The sequence below is a fragment of the Melanotaenia boesemani genome, chromosome 12, assembly GCF_017639745.1.
Source record: "Melanotaenia boesemani isolate fMelBoe1 chromosome 12, fMelBoe1.pri, whole genome shotgun sequence".
Taxonomy (NCBI): Eukaryota; Metazoa; Chordata; class Actinopteri; order Atheriniformes; family Melanotaeniidae; genus Melanotaenia; species Melanotaenia boesemani.
The window spans coordinates 15,911,993-15,930,503 of record NC_055693.1 but is presented as its reverse complement, the minus strand read 5'-3'; the positions used below and the strand labels follow the sequence as shown (position 1 = coordinate 15,930,503).

At 40.6% G+C, this 18,511-nt stretch overlaps 1 protein-coding gene across 1 annotated transcript in view; it reads left to right on the top strand.

The window, feature by feature from the left end:
* LOC121650891 (anosmin-1) overlaps positions 1-17,085 on the top strand; it is a 43,714-nt gene extending 26,629 nt beyond the window's left edge. Inside the window, exons 5-14 of the mRNA XM_042002694.1 lie at positions 1,646-1,830; positions 2,084-2,213; positions 5,048-5,253; positions 7,144-7,288; positions 9,605-9,751; positions 12,335-12,423; positions 13,520-13,691; positions 13,905-14,125; positions 14,698-14,839; positions 15,855-17,085. Coding sequence (XP_041858628.1) covers positions 1,646-1,830; positions 2,084-2,213; positions 5,048-5,253; positions 7,144-7,288; positions 9,605-9,751; positions 12,335-12,423; positions 13,520-13,691; positions 13,905-14,125; positions 14,698-14,839; positions 15,855-15,913 — 1,496 coding nt within the window. The 3' untranslated portion in view covers positions 15,914-17,085. The remainder of the gene's footprint in view (positions 1-1,645; positions 1,831-2,083; positions 2,214-5,047; positions 5,254-7,143; positions 7,289-9,604; positions 9,752-12,334; positions 12,424-13,519; positions 13,692-13,904; positions 14,126-14,697; positions 14,840-15,854) is intronic.
* Positions 17,086-18,511: the final 1,426 nt, after the last annotated feature.

The window sequence follows — 18,511 nt, the reverse complement described above, 5'->3', positions numbered from 1 at the left end:
TTCTTTGTTTCCCCTAATCGTTCGAAGCAAGAGCACCACATGTGATGCAACCCAAGTTGTTTATCAAGTTCTCTGATCAAAAGCAGCTTTACATTATAAAGTGAGGAAAACGTTAATGTCGGATTAAAAAAAAAAAATCTTGTGTTTTGTTCACGCTGTCACTACAAGTCCATCAGTTGATCACATCCATCTCTTATTTTATTGTGTTAAACATTGTGCAACATGCAACATTTGCAGTGTTTTCCACAACCCCTGTAATTAGAGCAAGTTGTTATGACAGTATCTGCGTGAGTATTGAGAATTATATTCCCGGAGTGTAATTGTTGGCATGATATAGACATGAATAAACGCCGTACTTCTTGATTGTGCCTCTGCAGCAGTTACATCATGGTTTGGAGTACGCGTGTGGCCTGTAAGAGTTTTTTTTTTTTTTTTTGAGCCAAACCTGACCCAGAAGTTATCTTTGGAAAGAGCAACCTGAGAGAAAGTGTGTCCTTTGTTCTCTGACATGTAAATAGAAGAGAGGAATGGTGTGTGTTGGTGTTTTTTCTGAGCAAGCTTGTGGGAGGATGAATGAAGACAGAGGGAGGAGAAGAAGAATGCTGTGGTTACCTCTGTGTTGATTATTGCGCAGGAAATGTAACGCGTCTGTTCGCGCGTGCAGGCGCACACACGCATTGCCGTGGAGCTGTGAAACCGCAGCACAATGACCCCCAGCTGTTAGTATGCAGAAAGCTGCTCTGGGGGGGTGGATGGGGGGGCAAAACAAAGCACAGGCTTTGCATACATGTGACTTAAGGCCTCCCCCTCTATCTACTAGGCTTTTGTACATCTATCATTTTTACATGGTGTGTATAAACACTGAATAGAGGTATAAGCAGATCATATGCTCTGAAAGCAAAACACAGCCTTGATGATGTTGTTTACCGACATGCAGCGCAGTAGCCTTGAGCATGCAGTGATGCTCTTCATAAAAGTGAAGCAGCAGCGGGGTGTTCAGCATCAACAGAGGTCCAACATAATACTCTGAAGTCATAGGTGATTTATTAAAAACTGGGGAATTTGTTCAGCCCTCTCCTGTACTTCCAAACTTGCTTTTCCAATCTCCATCTCATTATCGCTGTGCCCGATGCTCAATCAACAACTCACTACGTCTCCACTGCAATAAATCTACTTGAAAGAGTCAGCCTGACTTGGCTGAGTGTTTGGCTCAGTCCCGCACTTAATAAATCTTTAATTTATTGCACATGGCCAAGTCAACTTTGTCTGAAGGCTGAATGTGAAGTTTAATGATGCAAATTAACCTTCCATACATGTGTGCATGTCTATACTGCTGTATTTTGTACCTGTTAGAAACAGAGAGAATACCTAAATGTAAACCGTGTATAGCACAGCTACTAAAACACTAAAATGCCTGTCCCGGCCAGGAAATATCACAAGCTGTCACAGCAGAAAGATAATGCTGTTGACCCACAGCATGTATTAAATCTATTGCCATGAGGTCATGTCTCGTTTTCAGACCTGTATCTCCTTTTGTGGTGTCATTTGTCTTTCCACTAAACCATTCACCCGAAAGAAGAAAAGAGCAAATTTCATCAGCTGGTGTTCCACGCAGAGATGCTATTAACTCATCTTTTACTTTTAGGAGTCCCCTTGAAGCCGAGGAAGGAGCTGGTGTTTGTGGAGCAGCCGTCAGGGCAGCTGGAGATCCGCTGGTCTTCCAAGTTCAACATCTCTGTGGAGCCCGTCCTCTATGTGGTGCAGCGCCGCTGGAACTACGGCATCCATCCCAGTGAGGATGATGCCACTGAGTGGCAAACTGTGGCACAGGTAGAGACCAATAACTACACATGCAAAATGATGGAGCATGTCAGTAAGATCCCATTTAGACTACATCAGATTCCCTACATGCTGCAGCTGTAAAACAGCACCACGCCAGCACATTCCTCCCAGTCACAGTGTCTTTGAAAGTTTGGCAAAGTGAAACACACAGATGACTGATGTGGCAGCAAACTCACATGGGGCTATGACCCTGCGTAAACCCTGACCCCTGTGGTTTGCCCCCCCCCAATCTGTCCCTCAGACTGCAGAGGAGCGCATCCAACTGGCTGACATCAGAGCCAGCAGATGGTACCAGTTCAGAGTTGCAGCAGTCAATGTCCACGGGACCCGCGGCTTCACTGCACCCAGCAAACACTTCCGCTCCTCCAGAGGTCTGTGTGCGTGTGTGTGTTTGTTTGTATGTTAATTTGCATGCTTGTGTGTGGCCTTTCTTTGTGTGTAAGTTCCTGTTTGACACTCTCTGCCCTCCTTATGTTTTGGTTTGGTTCTTGGAACAGGTGGAGCAGATTTGACTGCCTTTATGGTCATAGAAAGCATGCTTATGTGAAATAAGCCTACTTTTTCACTGATTCAAAGACATCTGTTATTGTTTCTAAAACTATGCTGTTTTGATTCACTTTACATTTATTCATAAGAGTAGAAGTCACTTTTCTTCTAAATTCTTCAGCTGTGTGACTCCATAGAGCAGTAGCAGACTGTTTATGGCTAAAACATGACTCCTAAAGCCAAACATACATTAGGCAAATTTGGCTTAGGGTGTTCGCAGTGCTTAAGTGTGTTTATTTAGGAGTATTTGGGTAATAAAACTGGTAAATTCTTTCAGGCACCTCATTAACCTGAATTGTAAATAAGTGCAGCCCCTCTGCAGTTTCCACACATTTACCAAGTGAGCTAAATGACATTCATGCTGATGCCAAGTAGACTCCGAGTAGTGAAGGACAGCATGCACAACATTTCTTTTCTGTGTTGCAAAAAAATATTCATTTATGATTTTATTATTTATCCTAGAGGGAAATCACAAAGTTTTTTTTTTTTTTTTAAATAAACAATAATAATAATAATAATAATAATTAACTAACAAAAGGTATTGCCTCGTTCCGGAGGGCAATGGCTGCTGGCTGGAATGATCTATAGCAGAGCTACTTATACAACGGCTGCAATTCAACAGGTTTTCAATATATTCTTACCTCAACACACCTGAATCAAATTAAATGGATCTAATAGCCTATCAAGTTCTGCACAATGACTCGTTAATTTGAGTCAGGTGCTTTGAAGCAGGGATACATGAAAAACCTGCTGGATTGTGGCCCCTCGTATGACAGAACTGGGTAACCCTGATCTATGGTACTTCTGTCCTGCGATGGACTTGAAGAAGACTCAAGTCATTTTCTGCTCCAGCAGCTCCAGAGTTATCCCCAGCACGGAACCAGCCCTCTGGATTAGTTTGTTTAGTCTCTTTGGGTTTCTGGCTCTGATGCTACTGCCCCAGCAGTTGGCTGCAAAAGCTGAGTGCACTTTCCCCAACAGACTTATAGAAGATATACTTTTGTTTTGTTTGTGTTCAAGATGAGGTGATTGTTTCCCCACCGTTTTACAAAATGACTGACCGGTTCCCTGTACTCAGCTTTTGTATATCACTACTACACCCCACAGCTGCAGAGTAATCAGAGTATTTCTGCAGATGACAGGACTCAGAGTTGTATTGGAAGTCTGAGGTGTACAGTGTGAAGTGAAATGGTGAGAGTACGGTCCTTTGTGGTGTTCCTGTGTTGTTGACACCATCTCAGATGCACAATCTTTCAGTCTCCCTATAAAGGCAAATTTCCACACACAACTAAAGGAGGGGTTTTCCTCTTTATAGTCACAAGAAATGTAATAAATCTGAAATGTTCAGGGCATAGGTGGTTTCAAAATAGTAAAACAATTCTTGTTTCCAAATAAAGTGATGTAACCTTGTAGAGCTTTGCCTCCGATTAGAGAACAAGCTCTGCAAGCACCCTGTGTTACTGTTTGGCTCTTCTTTGTTGCTCTTTTGTAAATGGGCACATTGGGAAGCAGGTGGCATTTGTGAAAGTTAGAGATTCTTGTGTTGTGGTTTCTGGGAATTGCAGGTTTATGCATACATTCTATTTGATTCAGATCTAATAGTTTGCTATGTTGACCTAAGGCCAAATGCCCCTCATTTATACTATTAGCAGTCTTGAGTTCAGTATGTGTATACATTTGTCATGTAAAATATACAAACAATAAAAGGCATTTGCTATGACTGACTATTTTATGTCAAATATTAGAACCAGTACTGCATAAATAAAGTATTACCATGTTTGGTGGTGTGTTGACCTGTGCTGTCAGTCCTTCATCATACATTTGCTCCCAGGAGCATTGTGCATGGCTGCTAGACCAGGTGGGAGAAGGATTCTGCTGCAAGGGATGGAAACCGATCTCCAATCAGGCCAATCTGTGCCAGAACGTTGATAGATTGATGAGGGCTGTCACGGATTTGATGAACCCCTAGTCATTCTGTCCTGCCATTGTTATTTATGTAGTCCAACCATTTCATCTGACTGTAATTTTGCACCACCATACTTTGTTAGGGCAATTTGTAAGGGCTTTATTTATCTTGCACTGCTGACATCAGCCGGTATGGAGACCTGATGTGTCCGGTAGTGTTTTTGGACTGGATTAAATGTGTTTCAGGTGGGCAAGGGTTGGGAAGAGGAGAGCATGAATCATTTTCTCATTATAGGATCATTCCCTCTGGCCTGTGGCTCTGCCCATCCTCCTGCACTGGGGCTGGCAGCGGCCTGGGTCGCAGCACATATGGATAGGTTCACGACCAAATTCAATCGCATTAGAGTACAGGAATGTGGGGTGTGTGAGCGGCATGTGTTTGTTAACCCCTGACCTGAGCTCTCGTTGCTGCTGAACGCTGTCATAGACGTGACATGGCACCTGTCATAACATCACATGGCAGATTTGTCAGTGGAGGGCTAATTACTTTACACAGTCTTGTACTAGTCTCTCCCCCCTTTCTACTCCCCTTTTCTCACCTGGGTGGTGAAAGGTATCTTGGCCTGCAAGAATCCTACCCTGGCACATGATTTGCCACATAAAGAACTAAAAGCTTGCTTTGTCTTCCTCTCTAAGTGTTCCCAGATGCATAGTCTATAACTATTAACCGTATTCTTCCTTGCCTTGCCTTCAGATCCATCTGCCCCTCCCAGCCCTACCAGTCTGCATGTTACCAATGTGACGATAGACGATGAAGGCTTGGTGACAGTTCGTCTCAACTGGACTTTGCCCGAGGAGCCGGATATTCCCATACATCACTACAAAGTGTTCTGGAGCTGGACGGTGCCCACCAAGTCGATGGTACCATCCAAGAAGAAAAGGAGAAAGACCACCAATGGGGTAATCCTCTCACTCTGTCCCAGGCTTGTGTTTCTTTTCTTTCTTTCCTTTATCCTCCCTCTTAGACTCCACAGTCTCTTCCAGAATTATTTCAGCATCTTTTCCTCCCGTCTATCGTCCACGTCACTTTAAAAATCCATGCCAGCGTGCAGTGGAAAAAGATAAACAAGCAATAGGAATTGCATTTATTTACATGGTCTTGCAAGGCCATCAGTCACACGCATTGATACAATGTGTTCTTCATTGTTTTAATTCCTTATACTGATGAAAGAATCCTTTACACTGTTAGGATTTGAAGGGAAACACATTAAGTGTGATGAATAGCCCCGTTTAGAGTGATAAATCATGACTGCAGTGTCTGTGTTTCTTAAACGTCTCTGACTGAATTGTTCTGTAGTTGGTCCGTTCTGTATTTGCAGACATTATTCATGATCGATTGTGTAATTCACTAATTTATAAAGTCGTGTTACGGGAACTTCAAAATGAAGTGTATTCATGTGTTTCATTTTTTGCATATATTTTAATACAATGCATTTAAACTATGGGGCTAAAAACATCTAAGAAACAGTCTCTGATCGTAAATATTGTGTATTAATGCCCTTGTTTTTGTTAGAACAGTTTTCCATGCTGGAACAGTCTCAACTATTTGTTCCAGTCAGAAAGAAGTTTATGCTCCTTCCTCTGGGAATTCAGATAGCAAAAACTCAGTTTTATTACAACAGCAAGGGTACACTTCCTTATTTAGACAAGTCCGACAAAAACAGACCAATATTTTGACTGTATTACAAATTTATTAGCTTTTTGTGCATCTACATAACAGTTTGACATTTGGACTGCTACAGACTGAAGCAGTATGTCTATGTGTTTAATTGAACTTACTTTTATCAGCATAACTTAAGTGATTTAGGAATTTTGTGTGCCATTTGGAAAATATCCTATAACTTGCCTTGTGAGTTTACAAATTCTGTGACCACTCCTAAGAATTATGTCATCCAGAAATATAATTGGACCACAAAATGAAATTTTACTTGCATGGCTGCACAATGCCACGGCTGATCAAACCATACAGAAACAGACCCAACAGAGGAAATGTAGCCAGGTGAAAGAGTGCCAGTCATTCCACAACTCAGTGTTTCTAACAAGGCTTTCATGCTACCCCTAAGTGCTCTCAATTTGGTTTTTGTTTTGACTATAAACATGCATTTAATAGCATAAATATATATATTTTTTCTGTTTAAAGAAATGTAATGCTCTGTTAGAACTGTTAAAAAGGTCTGCATGTCATTAAAAAAAACAGAATTGTTATCTTCTATGTTCTTGATAACGTGTGATCTGATAGCACATGTTGCTCAGTATCTGTGAAGAGCATTTCATCCGAGACTCAAGCAGAAAGACTGATTGTCTAGACGGTCCACATGCACCTCGTAGACTTTTCTCCTGAATTAGTTTTTGAAATGCGTAGCAGATGTGGCAGCGAGGACATAGAGGTGGGAGACACCAGACACTGTTGACACATGTACTACTGGTTTCCACTTTGGCACCTCAGGGCTTTGAAAGCAGCCTGCTGGTGGAGGAATGTCAAAACACACACCGTCAATAAGAGGAACTCATCGAGTTCATGCTGATGGTGGAATGCTGGAAGTCCAGCTCAGTGAAGGAGCCCTGGGAGGTTCTGATAACACAGCTCTCTCACAAGACCCAGAAGGCTATCTCCGCACCACGAACCTTTCTTCTCCTCCACATGTGTTCTCAATAAGCTGGGCTTTCCCACAAGCTTGCGTTGGCTGGGCCTGAGCTAAGCTGGTGTAGTGACAGGGCTTTGAAAGGAGTCTCTAGTGACAGTGTGGTAATGTACAAATGCCAACATCTAAGCTTTTTCTGTTGTCACAGGCTCAAAACTGGGTGGATCTGGAGGGACTGCAACAAAACAGCAGTTACACTGTGGAGCTGCAAGCTGTCACATACTGGGGACAGGTGCGACTGAAGAGCTCCAAGGCTTCTCTCCACTTCAGCACCACACAGAATAATGAATCAGGTAAACACTGGGACCGATATCCAATATTTTCTTTATTAAGTTGTCAGACTTTGGTTGTAGGGATGGCACTGTAAGTCACTGTGAGATATTTTTATATTGTGTTGAAAGTTTCAAGTATGTAACTTCTTTTTTGTTGTATCTCGAGTTTCCTTGAGCTTTTTGCACCCCAATCCCTGCCAAAAAAAATCTAAAATCCTCGTCTATACTTTTGTTCTATTTGAACTTGGAAGTCTAAATTTCCGTCTTACAAGTTGGAAAAATCAACTGGAACATCCCATGAAGTTGGATTTCTTACTCAAAAGGTTGGATGAACCTCTCCATCATTGACCTCAAAATCAAACATGGCAGCCATGTGGATAAATGGTGTTGATAGCCAAAGTGTTATATGTCAGTTTGTGTTTCATGAAATCAGTCATTCACAGTACTGTGAGTGGAATAATTGCTCTGGTATCCCAATGAGTAAAACTAGGTAATATATGTTGTGTGCTATCAGTTTATATTGGCAGCGACAGCTAGCCAAGTCAGTAAGCACAGCAATTACCAAATCCTGGGTTTCTGACCTAACTAAGCACAGTCAACTCTGGCATGAAATGATTCCAAGTTACAGCTATCAAAGCAAATAGCATGCAGCATTATTGTTTAATGCTAGCTAGCACATGTTGGCTTTCTTTCACGTTAGTAATGGGATGATGACAATATCATTTAGCACAAAATACCAGCCTGGCTTACTACAACCTGTCAAATCCAAAAACTGTATGGACACAGTCACCTGGTCTGAAACATCTATTTCTCTGACAGTTGATTAATCCTTCCATTAGTAATTATGGTGCCATTAACTGAAGAGTTCAGTGAGCCTCAGATGTGGATAGCTGGAACATAAAATTCCACAATTTGGTTTATGTTAATTTTATGAAGAATAGCAGACAGAATACAGAATACATTTTTTTAGCTTAGTGAAATAAAGATTTAACATTTTACGTGTATGTTGACCTAAAAAAAAAAAAAAAAAACAGGCAAAAGTAGAGGCTGATGAACCCTTACCATATTTTCCAAATTGAAAATCCAAATGCTTGTGGCCTTTTCTTTCATTTTTCTTTGTCAGACATTGGGAATTCCACGTTCCCAGTTTCAATAGAGTTGGTTTTTTTTTACCCAGTTGAGTTGAAAATATTACTCAGTCATTGGGCTGAGCAATATATCGAGATTTTCAAATATATCGAGACTTTATCAGACGCAGTATAGAATGAGGGAATATTGTTTATATCGAGATAGCTTGTTTTGAGTTAAAAGCATCTTTTGTTTTGTATTTTGCTCAGCTGTAGTTTTTGTTATGGCCATTGAAAAGTATTTTTCATTAATTTAGTTTTAGGAGCATTTAATTTAATATAAAGCTATAAATTTCAGTCGACTGTTTTAATGCACATGTGCTGCTGATCCTTAATAAAAACATATTTAACACTGAAGGCTGTAAATTAGAACTGTCTCTTTGGTTACTTGACAAAAAAATAAATTGAGATATATATCGTAAATTGTGATTCAGGTAAAAAAAAAATATCGAGATTTAAATTTGGTTCATATCGCCCAGCCCTACTCAGTCATCCCTTTTGTCCTAATATGCTCACTTCTGACTCTAAAAGAGCCCAGTATGATGACAAACAAATGTTGAACTTGAGGCCACGAGACTTCACAAATCAATAGGTGATGCCTTAAAGCACATAGGAAAACACTATAGAAATAGACTAAACCAATTTTTGATTAAATATGCACAATATGTTCAATTAAGTCACATGCACCACCTTAAATCAGCCAAAACTTGGATGGAGCAGTATTCTGATTGCAGACCCACATGGGACTAACTGAAGCAGTCAAGTAAATTCCATATTCTTTAGTTCCTATTTCGTTTTGTCTCTCATGAGAGTTGAGTTTCATTAAATTACAGAAAGGGCAAACAATCATCATGAGCATTAGAAAAATCACCAGTGGCCAAAGTACGCTGTCAGCACATCTGTATTCATTTGTAGCTATTGCATATTTAGGCATTGAGCCTCAGTGTAATGAGAGTGTGCTTTCTTTTGCATGTGTGGCTCTAGAGGGGCTTGAACTGCCAACCTTTTCTGTATTGTGTGTGTGAATGTGTGCACCCTTCCAGTTACAGCACATTTATTCATAAAGAACCAGTTATTCTTCACATTATTCTCTGCTCTGATCTTACAAAGAAGCAATTGTGTGTTGCTGTTACCACACTGAAATGTGCCATAACACTGTCACTGTCGTATCTTAGCTACAGCACCAAACATTTTGCTCTTTTCTTCCCAGCAAAATCGGTGCTTAAGTCAAAGAAGGAGGATGTATCCCCTCTCAGTTCAACCCTGGTCAAACACCCCTCTGGCCCTCTTGAAGTTGGCACGCCCTTCTACCAGGATGGTCAGCTGCAGGTCCGTGTCTACTGGAAAAAACGAGGAGGTAAGCACTCTGATTTTAAGCTTTGTTTGAATCGAATTAGCACCCCATTATGCCCATCAATCACTATGACTCATGTGCACCATATTAAAATGTTATTACTGATCTTCACTTGCTTAAACAGTAATGAATCAGTCTTGCAAATGTGGTATCATATGGTGTAAACAAAACAATGTGTCTTTGTGAGTGGTCTACAAAGTGGTTAAAATCTGCACATGGACTGGTAAAGAGGAACCACCGTTTAGTAAAGAACAATAAACAGAGAGCTGGAGCTTAGCAGCGTTTAATAGACGCTCACATTAACATTGAAGTGGCCCGTTTTGTTTTACAAGACCTGATGTCATGGCAAGCAGCCATGGTGGTGGATTGTAGCATCACAAGGAGTTAAAGACTCCAGGAATGCATGTCCCAATGGCATTCATTCTCCAAACCTTCTGTTAAGACCAGAGCGAAAGTATGGAAACCTTGAAAGTCATGCTCTCAGGGTAACTTGTCAAGTTCCATTCACTGCTCTATGTTATGTTACTAATATATGTCATCGCCCAAGCCAAACTCCACATCTTAGAGTCAAGAATGCAAACCCTGGCTGAAGGAAAGGCCTGGTGAGACACCAACTGCTGAATCAGAGTGAGGAGAGCCTTGGGATAGAATTGGCGCAGAGCTGTTAGCAAGATTGGCCTGGGCTCAGTGAGCTGAGTGATGCTGACGGGGATCAAGCATGGCTGGGGAATCACTGTGTTGCATAGCAGAGTTAATCTGGGTCTTGCTTCTTTTTCTGCCTCTTGTTTTGTGGTCTTGGTCCATGGTGTGTCTGCCACTGCCACTTATTAGTCTGAAGGATGGCCTTGCTTTCCACTAACCAAAACATACAGACACACAGATGGCCTGGAAAGCTGGAGTCTCTGGACATCTGGTTTGTGTGATAGAGAAAGGGACAGGTTAACTGAACCATGATTAAACTCTCACTCATTGTCTCTGTGATCCAAAGCAGCCTGGCCTCTGGATTGTCTCCAGCAGACAAAATAGAAGCATACAGTACACCGGCTCAGATAATATATCTCTGTCTGCCTAGCACTCAGACAATACACAGCACTTTGGCGGTGGCTGGACTTCTAAAGCTCGCCTCCAGTCATGATTTATCGAACACTGCTTAGGTTCTGTTCTCCACCTGATTTCCATGTCCCATTTCATGTTTTACATACCACTTCCTCTCTCCGTCAGATCCGGCTAAGCCTATCTTGTTTACTTTTTCCTGATTTCCCGGTTCCCTTTAATTTCTCTCTTCTGCTTCCAAAGACCTCAAGGGCTTCAAGTGCCAGATCTGTGTCTAAGCCTTCAAAGGACCCCTTTTATCTCCCCACTACAACTGAGGCTCCCGCTGAAGGATGAATGTAGCATAACTCAATTATTAATCGTATAAGTATTTTAAAAAAAATCTAAAGCAACATGGCTGAATTAATAATAAATCTTGTAACACAAGATGATGGCGATGGGCAGATAAACAGGGCTGATGAGTTTATAAGGAGCTACTGCATCGTAATGAAAGCAACGCTGCTGTAATCTGAAGCTGAGCTGGTGAACCTCAACAAGGCCAAGACTGCTTCTTTACTCTTAAGAAGCAATATTATTTGGTTGATTATATATTGCCTACAGCAGTGAAAAGTTTAGGAAACAGGAACGTTATAATTGATAAGCTAATATGAATATAAAGAAGGAAGTGCTTTCAAGTTTTTTTTTTGTTTTCAGAGATGTACTTTGTTATGAGCACCAAATGGAAATGAAGAGATCTCAGATAGGAGATGTTATAATCTGTAAGACAGCCATCAGTTAATCATTTGAGCCTGTCAGATTGATATCAAATTAATACTTTGTGGGGCACTGCAGTGATGAAATATAACAAAGCAGACTAAACTTCAACATTGTACTGAGGTACAGTTTTAAAACATCTTTTAATTGGAAGACAAGAGGGGCACAAGTGTTCTTCAGTATTTATTTGACAGCTACAGCAGAACAAATGTGATTTTATTCCATTTTTTTATGTATATTTGTGATCTGGGAGCAGGTGGTAGAGCTATTTGAAGAAGAACTACATGATCCAATGACCAGTGTAATTTGCTATTTTAACTAATCTACTGCTCATCCTGTTTTTGGATCTCTGTTTGAATTTTATCCTGCAAAATTAAGGTTTGGCTGTGCTGGACTTGTATAAAACCCCTGAATTAGGCATTCCCTAAGACTGTGTAGTATTAGACATAAATAAATGCAAAACATGGAAAATGCTACTAGGATTTTAAGGGTTAAGAAGCCTAATTCACTAATTGTTTACTTGACTGACCACTTTGACACTGATAATCAAAACAAAAACAGTATGAGTCATTGTTTACCTTTTATGTAAAACAGAAGCGTTGTGATCAAAACTAGCTTGTACTTTCTCTAATATTACATTTTGAATGCAGGACTCATCCTTGTAACAGAGCATGTTTATATTTTTATTAAGATTAAAATGAGGGCTCTACATGCAAAGTTGTTCCTTTTACTTTTTCATTTAGTAATTTCTATTTTCATCCTTCCCTTTTTTCCCCCCAGATCCTGCCGTGAGTCGCTACCACGTCCAGTGGATGCCCGAGTACTGCAGCCACAATGAGACCCGAGGACCAGAGAAATCCGTCACGCAGGTTAGTCTCCAGCCGTTCCGCTTGCAGAGTGCAGCACAGAGAGCTACGACTTGATCAGCAACTCTGTGCTATGCAGAGCACGCTCCTAACCTTTTGTGAAATGCTTAGAAAGGACAGCTCCACTAAAGAAAACAGCTCCACCGAGTGAACCCGAAGCCCTGTTGCGTTGGGTCTTTGCAAATCACTGGCTGTTGTTTTGAATATTATGAGTCAGTAATTATGGTCAGGCATGTGGTGTGTAAGCCAATAAAACACATTTACTTGAACAATGTTTCCCGGAACAGGGGTTCATTCACCTCCAGCTATGCTACTGCGTTTACTGTGTTAGACTTTGTCTTAGGATGCAGTAATGTCTGTGTAGTAGAGTCTGAGACTAGGGAAGGTTGGGGGAGTGGTGGGGATCTGGCTGATGCAGGATAGCTGAGGCCTGGCAATCACCACATTCTTCAGGAAGCAGCACTCTGGTTGCTAGGAAATATACATTTTCTATAGATCACCAGGGAAGATTCCAGACTTGTTCTTTTATGTGAGCGCAGCGCCTCATTCACTTTTAATCAAAGCTGTTTCATATCAGAGAGAATACACACACCCTTTCTCAAGAGACTGGCTATTAATGTAGGCCGTCTTTATTACTGCAAAGACTAAATCAACTCGTCAGCTGGATTTTTTTGTTTCCTCTGAGAAATGAGAAGTGTTTTTTTGTTAAGACCAATAGATGATGAAAGCTTGAAATGGGTTTACAGTGAAGTACTGCTACACAGAATTCATTAACATGGCCATTTACAGGCCATTCTCATTTCAAATTACACATGAATCCAGTATAGTTGCTGCCTCTTATTGAAGTTCCTCTAGTGTTTATGCTTCATTTAGAAGCTATGATAAATTTATATTGCAGTTTAAATTGCAGAATAGTGGTCTAACGTCTACCATGTGGGTGTTCAAAGTAGTGCTATAATGTGGAGCATGTTTCTGAGGCCTGAACAGGAATGTGATCTGCCCCGGCGCTGTGTATTTAATTATCTCTGAAGCTCCATGGGACCTGACCTGGGTGACATGTCAAAGTCATCATGGCTGAAAAATATGTTTCTGTGCTCAGGAGAACTACATCAATCTCCCAGGTCTGCTTTTCTCCTGCAAATACAAAGTCACCGTTCACTTGCTAAAGTCCAAGAGACGCTCCAAGGACGAGAGCACCACCTTCCTGACCCCATCCTGCGCCACCCTACGGAGCAAGACTCACAAACACATTCCCTGCTCGGGGGAAGGAGGTGAGAATCCAGCTGTCTGAGACATGAAGGGCATTTTAAAATCGATCAGCTTTAGTGCAGACACAGTAATTAGATACCTCAGGGTGTTATCTGTTATCACGATGATGTATAAAATCTATACAGAGTTGAAAGAGTAGGTCAACATTTCAGAAGATTTTCTTGTCAGCCAGCATCGATTTGGAGAAATCACTGTGTCCATCTTTTTCTGTACAGCTTCGGGGCCACCAAAGGTTTTGGCTAAGCCGGAGAACCTGACTGCCTCCTTTTCCATCAATGATGGAAACATCACTGGTAGCTTCTTATGGCGTGTGTCCAGGGTGGCTCCTCATCAGCGAATCACAGGCTTCCAGGTCACTTGGGCTGAGATCAACACAGAAAGCCGGCAAAATAGCCTGCCCAACAGCATCATCTCCCAGTCCCAGATCCTGCCTCCGGTAAGTCTGTTCACAGTGGAACAAGACTGATGTGTTTCTGGTCTCGTATACCACATATAGACCCTTATGAATATAAACCTGTGCAGTTGGAATTTTGCGAGTTCATATCATCTGATAGAGGTGACAGTGATTTTAAGATAATGTTGCTAAGGCCTCTTTGCATGAATGTTGCGATAAGCTGCAACATGCAGACAGGCACACAAATAGATCTGAGGAAGCGTCGTATCCTACTGGAAGTTTTCCTCTCCTACCTCTTCATCTGTCTTTGCATCTTTCTCTTTCATCGTGTCTAACTTCTAAAAGAGCCGCTCTTTGACATAATCTGCTTCATCAACAACACGTTCCGCCTATCTGCACCTCCCAGCCTCCTGAGTTTGTCTATAAATAAAACCACCCACCGCACATTTTATCCAGCTGGCAGCAGTCTATTTTTGTCTGCAACTTGTGCAAAAATGGCTAAACGTCTCTGTTTTACAGCCAGTTCAAATTAAAGTCCTGTCAAGTTCAGTGGCAGATCTGTTGTTTCCCAGCTGATTGCATCTTTTCCACTGCTGTCCTCTCTCTCTTGGTAGGATCATAACTTACTTGTGGTGTCCAACCTGCGGCCCACCACCTACTACAGACTGGAGGTACAGGTCATAACAACTGGTGGAGAAGGTCCCGCCACTGTCAAGACCTTCCAGACCCCAAACATATTACCCATCATACAACACCGTAAGTTAATGTTTATAGTTTCTACTTTTTTTTCATCAAAGTAGGAAACTTGGCTTATACCTTTTTATTTGTTTCTGATTAATATTAGATGAGAAAATGGTTTACAGTTTACCTTTGTTCACTAGATATTATCAGTAACATCAGGGCAGCTTTACTAAGAACTGAAACTGGAAAAAAAGTTACCTTTTAAACATTGTTTCCTAAACTGTATATCCGATACTAACTCACAATGTTAAGAAAGCAGATACCTGAGTCCCCATTAAAAAGCTCTTAACAAATCCTTTAATGCATTTTCCAAAGCTTTCCTTATTTTATGCAGAATTGCAGGATGTAACAAATTATTGAATCAAAATAGATTTTTAAGTGATATTTTCTACTGTTTTTTTCCACCATTGCTATGTTCTATAGCCCCTGGATAACTGCCATGCTAATATAAATAACTAAGGTGGTATGACTTTACAGACTCATACTGTATTGCACATTATGGACTGTCCAATGTCTAATCTACTTACCTACTTATCTGCCCATCTATCTGCGTACAGCAATTCAACCATTCCTACCATCCTTGCAAGGTAGAAAGCTACACAAGAAAAGAATCAATAAACATAACCTCTAAATGTGGATGTAATCTGTTTTAGAAATACAAAATTCAGGGCATTTTTAAAAATTTGATCTAATTTTAAACACAAAGACATAAAAAAAAAAAGAAAAGAAAAAGAAACAAAGACAGTGAATAACTTATAATAACAGAGACTTTAAACTACATGTGGGATGTACTAAAAAATGTGAGTGAGAGAATGATTTTAGTTATCAGCTTTGTAGACTGTTAACTGGATCTAAAATGACTGACTGGTGTGGAGACGAGGGATGTGTCACTTTGATGGTAACATATCACACTCCTTGAAACTCTGAAACCACAGAACACTTAACAAAGCCCAACTGAACCCTGATTATTACTGATATCTGACAATGTGAAGTTGTACCTGACAAGTCCTTGAATATTTGTGCTTTCAAGGACCCAGACTTCGGCAGCACCACTCTCATCATCAGAAGCCATCAGTGGAGAGACACTGAGTTTGTGACTGGAGGCAAACCCAACAGGGCGACGTACCGGTGGCTCTCTGCTTCTGTCTGCCAGGGAAGGAATGTGTGGAACCAAACAGACACACAGCGCACCAGACCATGAAACTGACTCCCTCCCCTCCTCACCTCTGCTCATGAAATATGGGTCTATTTTCTTCAGGCTCCACAGCACGTCTGCTCTTCCTTCTTAACCCCTCACTCTTGACTTAAACGTCACCGGACGGGTTTGTGTGTACAGTGAAATTTATACTGCGATCTCTCATATTCTACGTCTGTTAGTGCACAGCTCCCCAACTCATCCCAGGCTCATAAGGAAGTGATGAAATTCCTGCTAAAATATGATCCAAGAACTTCAAAATTTGTTGTGATCCAGCTGTCACTGCGCACAACAAAAAGACCTTTGATTGGACTGGGTAAATACATGGTTGAAAGAAACACACTTGCGTTGGAAACTTGATTGAAGATGGTTGGATGGCAGGGAATGCCAGAACTTCTGTTTAGTCATGAAGAAGAAAAATAAGAAAAGAAAAAGTAGAAATGCATCTATTTATTTTGTGTTACCCATTAAAGAGGCGTTTAGACATACAGTCTGTACTGATGGATAATGTAACTAAAGTTATTGTTGTCTAACCCAGAATATTCCACGTAGTATGTTGCATGTAGTACATTTGATTTTTGAGCTGTAAATGAATTACTTGCTTCAAATTGAAAGCTCGTAATGGTTTTGCATGACAACCATTCTGTTGGCATGAAATAACGTCTGTGTTCCTTCTTTTCACTATGTTAGCAATCTTTCATTAACAGATTAACAAAGAATTATATTGGAAGTAATATGTAATGTTTATTAATGAAATTATAACTTGTGTGGAAATGATGAATTGTACATGTTCTTGGCTGTAGAAATATTTGTCGTGAAGCAGTCAGTGAATGTCTATATTTATTTATGTGTGTATTACAAAGTTTGATTTGGATGTGTGTGAATGTGTATGTTTTTGTGTGCTGTAGTCTCCAATTCTCCAATTGACCTGGCAACAAAAAACCAACAAAAAATCTTGTAAAGACGTTTTGTAAAAATGGAATTGTAAATACAGTCTTATGTTACATGTTATTTTTCCATGGTAGAAACTGTACAAACCTAAGTAATAAAATAATCCTCAATCTGTGCCCTTTGCTGTTTAATTGAATCTACTGTGACAAGTAAACAAATTTGCTTTTGCTCCCATTTCTCAACCATTTGGCAATTACTGTTGCTTATTTTGGCTGTGAAATCCATCATGGCAGACTCTGTGCACATGCTTCGAGTCCAAATAAACAGGTCATCAAAATTAACTTCCTTGGTGAATTTACCATCGCTGAAGCTGAATGGTCGTCAACATAATGCTCTGCCTCTAAGAGCGTTTGAGTGCTTGAAAAGTGTTAAATGCCTCCTCTGCTCTGCACCCTTTTGCTTTCATTAAATGGGGAGTGAAAATGTTTACAGGAAAATAAACCTAAGAGTGACACTGAGAGTGTGGGGGTGGGTGCTGATGTTTGTGTTAAAGCATTAAGCAGGGTTATTTGTGCACAACACATTTAATAGATCAGAGTGCAGTACATGCTGAATAATGTTTAATGTGTTTATTAAGTGCATATCCTCCATGTATTTTGTCTATCCCTATCACTGTAGGTTTCCTCTGGATGCATAGATATGTTAAACTGAACTCAGCATGATCATTTCCACTTATTTAATTCTTAATCTTGAATATTTCTAGATTAGCTTTGAACCCATTATAACAAGAGGTTTCACAGGGATTTCTCTGGTTGGTTGAATTCCTAGAAGCATGCTAAAGAAGCAGCCAACGGAGTAATGTTGACTCATGAACATACACATTAAGTCTAGAAGAAGAGTAAAAATTTGAATACTTATGGAACAAATTCGACCCATAATAAGTTGTAGAATATGAAGGTGCACAGCAGGATGAACCACCAGAACAAAGATTACAGCAGGACACGTCTGTTAAATACGCTCATTACCTGCAGTTGTGCAGCATTACAGACTATGTCATCATTTAGTTCTTCACAATATATATATATATATATATATATATTCTGAATGCTCCTGTGTTAATAAGAAGTGTTTAAAATCCCAGCTGAGTCATGAATCTGCTTTCAAGATCCAGGAAGGTAATATTGCATACACATTCCCTCAGTTATCTAATGCTAATTTGCTAATGGTTTGCTGTTAGCACGCACATTGTGTGTAGTGTGTGTGGGTTGGTAAATATACACTATGGTCACTGGTGTGAGTTACTCCACATCTCTGAGTGGTTGAAGAAGCAACATATGGATACCTTTGGTTGGCCAGTAAACAAATCTATCAACATAAAGTGCTGTTGGCATGTTTAGCTACCTTTACACTGCCCAAACTGCCTCACAGCATGAGGGTTTGGCTGGCTGGGACTGGCAGTGGCTGGCAGGTGCTCCCCAGAAAGGCTGGAGTCCACCTGTACAGGACTGTGTGATCAAGCCTGAAAGTGGCCTGAATGCCACTGGTTGCTGTTGCCTCTTTGCCTGCTTGGTCCTGTCCATGTGGATTTTCACCTAACACAC